The 5,738-nt window shown below is 40.1% G+C and overlaps 1 protein-coding gene across 5 annotated transcripts in view; it reads left to right on the forward strand.

The window, feature by feature from the left end:
- The window catches only part of NFX1 (nuclear transcription factor, X-box binding 1), an 81,551-nt gene that overhangs the window by 52,026 nt on the left and 23,787 nt on the right, over nucleotides 1-5,738 (forward strand). For 4 of the 5 annotated variants that reach the window (XM_017542932.2, XM_017542933.2, XM_017542934.2 and 1 more), the window contains 3 exons: nucleotides 63-171; nucleotides 1,363-1,482; nucleotides 4,342-4,421. In XM_017542932.2, coding sequence (XP_017398421.1) covers nucleotides 63-171; nucleotides 1,363-1,482; nucleotides 4,342-4,421 — 309 coding nt within the window. Of the gene's footprint in view, nucleotides 1-62; nucleotides 172-1,362; nucleotides 1,483-4,341; nucleotides 4,422-4,973; nucleotides 5,052-5,738 lie in introns of those variants that run through there. The other variant, XM_017542937.2, reaches the window with a different exon arrangement.

Here is a 5,738-nt window from a genome sequence, read left to right on the forward strand (position 1 = left end):
TTATTTATGGAAAATACAAAATGAAGACCATTTTGTGAACAAATATAAATCTTTCTTCCCAGGATAAGGAGCACAAGTGTCCTTTGATTTGTGGGAGGAAACTCCGTTGTGGCCTTCATAGGTGTGAAGAACCTTGTCATCGTGGAAACTGCCAGATATGCTGGCAAGCCAGTGAGTATCTTCACTGTATAGTTTATTAGAAGAGTTTTTTTTGAAATTCAGACATAATATACTTTGAGAGATTGATTTACTTAGAATGTATGGATTCTTGAACTAAGCCTTCATTATTTCAAATTTGTTGAGACTTTAAAATTAAAGTTATTTTGAATGCTGTATTGTAATCCCTGAATATACAAAACTTAGGATATGAGCAGTGATCCTGAGATGGGACCTAGTTTGTTAATAGATTCCTTCTCTGCCATCTGCCTCATATATGTTATTGACCTAGGTTCTGTCCTCAACAGTCTTCTTTCTCTATTATTTGCAGCAGTTGGCAAACTTCTGGGTTGTTGAGCTCATTTGCATTACTAAAAATTATCCTAAAGAGCTCTTTTTTTTAAGTTATATTTATCTGTACTATCATAGTAGAAATTAAAACTGAGAAATTTTTCAAATAATTTATTTATTAGTATATTTAAGAAGAAAAATAATATACTCATTGCATGTAATCACAAAATTTTTTTTAAATAACTATTTTCAAAAAAACAGAATAGTGGATACTTATTTTAATAGAAGATAGCTGGATTCTCATATCTACTTCTGCATCCAATCTGTTTGATATAGTTGAGGCCTATGAAAAAAATTCTGCCTTAAACAGATAGCCTTACACAGGAGAAGGGAAGAGTATTTTAAAGACGTTTTCAAATAATTATATTCTTTGAAATTAGACCAGAAATCAATCTCATTTCAAAAAGAACTTGACTCAGTGTTTTTGTTCTCTGTCACTAAAATTCATTGGACTTTCTTATATTTTGAATGGATCTTTTTAACCGTGTGTGATTTTTATAATAGCACACCTTGATCATTTGGAAAATAATTGTTCACTAAGTTATGTGATCTTTAAAATGTTGACAAATTCCCTATTATAATATTAAAAACTCAGTCATTAATGTAATCTCCAGTCTAAGTATAAATATGTTGGGAAAAGTATTAGGAAATTGTCAGAATCATAGTAATAAATGGAACTTCATATCTGCCTGTGCCTTTTTCACCAGCTTAGCTTTAATGAAATAAAAACGTCTTTTAAAAAAAGTAGCACCCCCCCAAAAATTATCCTCTAAAAATACAAGCAAAAGTGTGTGTGTCTGCATGCACATCCCAAACTCAGAAAGGATTCTTTTGTTTTACCTGCTGCTCCACCAGGTTTTGATGAATTAACCTGCCATTGTGGTGCATCGGTGATTTACCCTCCAGTTCCCTGTGGTACTAGGCCCCCTGAATGTACCCAAACCTGCGCTAGAGTCCATGAATGTGACCATCCAGGTGAGTGCCATCTTGCCTTCACACTTCAGCCTGCTCACACCATGTCATTTAGCATCCTGCTGTATAACTGTTGTCGCTGCTCTAAAGTCATGGTGTGATGGCTGCCCCTTGTTCCCTATGCTCAGGGGCTACTTGTGTAAAGGTGAGTCTGTGATCTGGGGCACAGCTTGGAACCATAGTGCTCTTCATTGGTTTACTCTAGGGATGTCGAACACACCTGAAAAGGTTGGAAGAAGCCCCAGCTGATCATATCTCTCAAGAACTTTTCTTTGTGGTCTCCACTTTGGGTACATAGTTCAAAGTTTAGTGTCTTTTTTACAAAATTAAAAGTGACTTTTTTGTTGTTATAGAAGCAATAGATATTTATCATATTAAAATTAAGAAAATAGAGGCTGGGTACAGTGGCTCACACGTGTAATCCCAGCACTTTGCAAGGCCGGGACAGGCGGATCATTTGAGCTCAGGAGTTCAAGACCACCCTGGCCAACATGGTGAAACCCCGTCTCTACTAAAAATAGAAAAATTAGCCAGGCTTGGTGGCAGACACCTGTAATCCCAGGTACTGAGGAGGCTGAGACAGGAGAATTGCTTGAATCTAGGAGGCAGAGGTTGCAGTGAGCCAAGATTGTGCCACTGCACTTCAGCCTGGGCAACTGGGTGAGACTCCATCTCAAAAAAAAGAAAAACAGCCAGGCACAGTGGCTCACACTTGGAATCCCAGCACTTTGGGAGGCCAAGGCAGGTGGATCACCTGAGGTCAGGAGGTCGAGACCAGCCTGGCCAACGTGCTGAAAACCCATCTCTACTAAAAATATAAAACTTAGCCAGGCATGGTGGCAGACGCCTGTAATCCCAGCTGCTTGGGATGCTGAGGCAAGAGAATCTCTTGAACCTGGGAGGCTGAGGTTGCAGTAAGCCGAGATTGTACAATTACACTCCAACCTGGGCAACAGAGCAAGACTTTGTCTCTCAAAAAAACAAAAAGAAAAAGATAAAGTCAAAAGTTTGAGATTAAATAATCTATTATGTTACCGCCTAAGAATTATACCTTACATGTATTTCTCAGGGTCTTTTTCCATGTGCAAATATATATGTTTACATTTTTTCCCCAAAATAAAAGTGGGATCCTACTGAACTTAATGCTTTTAACTAGCTTTTTTTTGCTCTTATCATTGTATTTTTAATCTGTCCCCTTGTCAATGAGTATTTTTTTACAATATAAATTTTTAATGGCAGTTGAATGTCCTGTTAGATGGATAGGCTATGTAACTTATTCAGTCAGTCTTGTGTTGCTGGACATTTAAGTATTTCCAGCTTTTCTCTGATAAGCTGCTCAGCTACCAAGCCAACAACCACTTGACATCACTCAGTTTTCTTATCTGTCAGGTCTAGTTGCTGGCTTTCCTCTGGCATCATACTGGGCCCATCATTTCATTTTACCAAATACTAGAGGCAAACGTGAAATAATTCAAGGGACCAGATTGGATACCCACAGTTAGTCCGGCAATATGATTCAGTCTTAGAGCTAGAAAATCAGCTCTTGATTTGTTAAGTTAATAGAGTAAAACAGAACTAAACAAATTCTTCATGAAGTAGAATGTTCCCTCCTTCCTTGGGGATCTTGGAATAGCCCTCCCAGTGTGGTTTGCAAGCCCCTTCTGTGAATGCAAGCATTCACACCAGCATGAAGTACATGGCCAGGCCAGTATCCACCCATTCCTTCCTTTACACTTACTTTCAGGTGTTACAGATGAAGTCCAAATCCTCCCGGACAAGGTCCATAGTAAGAACATCACCATTTGTGAATTGTGTTGTTTTAGCCTATTTTGTTCTGCATTCATTTCCACTTTCTTAAGTGTTTATTTTATATCTAGCATGGTATCAGACACAGAGGAAGAGAAAAATAGCCCATGACCTTGAGGTTCTTATGATCTCCCTAGAGGAGGAGAATGGTAGTTCAATACACATGATAAAACCACCTGTCACATGAAGATGGGCTAAATAACGTGGCAGCAACCCATATGCGTAAGAACTGAGACACCTGGAAGTGTGAGGGAACTCAAGCTAGAGTGTGGTCAGCCAAGGAAAGCTTTGTTGTAGAAGATGAGTTTTGATGAACCTCCCTTTATAGGCAGTAATGAAATTGGAAGGAGTCAGCAGAAGCATTTTGGATGGAATTAATAGCAAAGATATCTGAGCAGAAGTGAGCAGTTGCTGTGTAAGGTAGGGCCAAAAGAATGTAGTAGAATTGGATGGACCATTTGGCTGTGCTGCAAGAGATGAAATGGGAAAGCTGCCTCCTCTGCTTCTGTTTTGGCATGTCTTTTCCGCCTTGGTTGGGTTTCTTTTTCTCACTCATGCTCGTCCTTCAACACTTTAACATAAAGCTAGGTACTTACTTTTTACTTTGCTGTGACCACTTTTTTTTTTTTTTTTTTTGGGGACGTAATTTCACTTTTTTTTTCCATATTGTTTTGGAATGGGGTAGTCATAGCTCACTGCAACCTTCATCTCCCAGGTTCAAGCAATTCTCCTGCCTCAGCCTCCAGAGTAGCTGGGAATACAGGTACACACCACCACACCCAGCTAATTTTTGTAATATTAGTAGAGCCGGGGTTTCACCATGTTGGTCAGGCTGGTCTCGAACTCCTGACCTCAGATGATCCACCTGCCTCAGCCTTCCAAAGTGCTGGGATTACGGGTGTGAACCACCGTGCCCAGCCCCTGTGACCATTTTTTAAAAGTACTCCCAGTTCCTGAATTTAAAAGTTTCATGCTGTATGCCGCTTATATCATGTATAATGGTTTATGTGGCTTTATTTAGAAAGTATTCCTAAAGTTACCTTTCTCTTTCTGCAGTGTATCATTCTTGTCATAGTGAGGAGAAGTGTCCCCCTTGCACTTTCCTAACTCAGAAGTGGTGCATGGGCAAACATGAGGTAAGTTTTCCCTCTAAGTGCTCATTGTTCCAGGCAGAGGTTCATGATTTTATTACTTAAGAATTGTTAGTCTCTTCGTTTCTCAAAGTAAATACACTCAGAAGAAGAAGCTTTCCATTGCTTAAAATTTTTTTCTTAAGATACAATCTGCATACAACATGATTTACCCTATTTATTGTACAGATACATGAGTTTTAACAAAAGCATACATACCATCATGTAACCACCACCACAGTCAAGATGTAGAACAGTTCAGTCACCCCCAAACGTCTTTCATGCCCCTGTATACTCACTGTCCCCAACTTCCAACCACTAAAAACCAATGATCTGTTGTCTATTCCAATTATTTTACTTTAAAACAGTTAAATTTTTTTGTAACCACCTTACTACTGCAAGAATGGCAATAATCAAAAAATAATAGATGTTGGCATGGATGTGGTGTAAAGGGAACACTTTTACACTGCTGGTGGGAATGTAAACTAGTACAACCACTGTGGAAAACAGTGTGGAGATTCCTTAAAGAACTAAAAGTAGATTTACCGTTTGATCCAGCAGTCCCACTACTGGGCATCTACCCAGAAGAAAAGAAGTCATTATACGAAAAAGATACCTGCACACGCATGTTTATAGCAGCACAATTCACAATTGCAAAAACATGGAACCAGCCCAACTGCCCATCAGTCAACGAGTGGATAAAGAAATTGTGGTGTATATATACATACCATGGAATACTACTCAGCCAGGAAGAAAGTAATGGCAATCACAGCAACCTGGATGGAATTGGAGACCACTGTTCTAAGTGAAGTAACTCAGGAATGGAAAACCAAATATTGTATGTTCTCACTCATAAGTGGGAACTAAGCTATGAGGACTCAAAGGCATAAGAATTATACGGTGGACTTTGGGGACTCTGGGGAAAGGATGGGAGGCGGGTGAGGGATAAAAAAACTGCACATTGGGGCCGAGCACAGTGGCTCAAACCTGTAATCCCAGCACTTTGGGAGGCCAAGGCAGGCAGATCACAAGGTCAGGAGTTCGAGACCAACCTGGCCAACATGGTGAAACCCCGTCTCTACTAAAAAAAATTAGCCGGACATGGTGGCGTATGCCTGTAATCCCAGCTACTCGGGAGGCTGAGGCATGAGAATTGCTTGAACTCGGGAGGCGGAGGTTGCAGTGAGCCAAGATCGTGCCACTGCACTCCAGCCTAGGTGACAGAGCAAGACTCCATCTCAAAAAAAAGAAAAACAGCCAGGCACAGTGGCTCACACTTGGAATCCCAGCACTTTGGGAGGCCAAGGCAGGTGGATCACCTGA

The sequence above is a fragment of the Cebus imitator genome, unplaced genomic scaffold, assembly GCF_001604975.1.
Source record: "Cebus imitator isolate Cc_AM_T3 unplaced genomic scaffold, Cebus_imitator-1.0 Scaffold149, whole genome shotgun sequence".
In the NCBI taxonomy this organism is placed as follows: Eukaryota; Metazoa; Chordata; class Mammalia; order Primates; family Cebidae; genus Cebus; species Cebus imitator.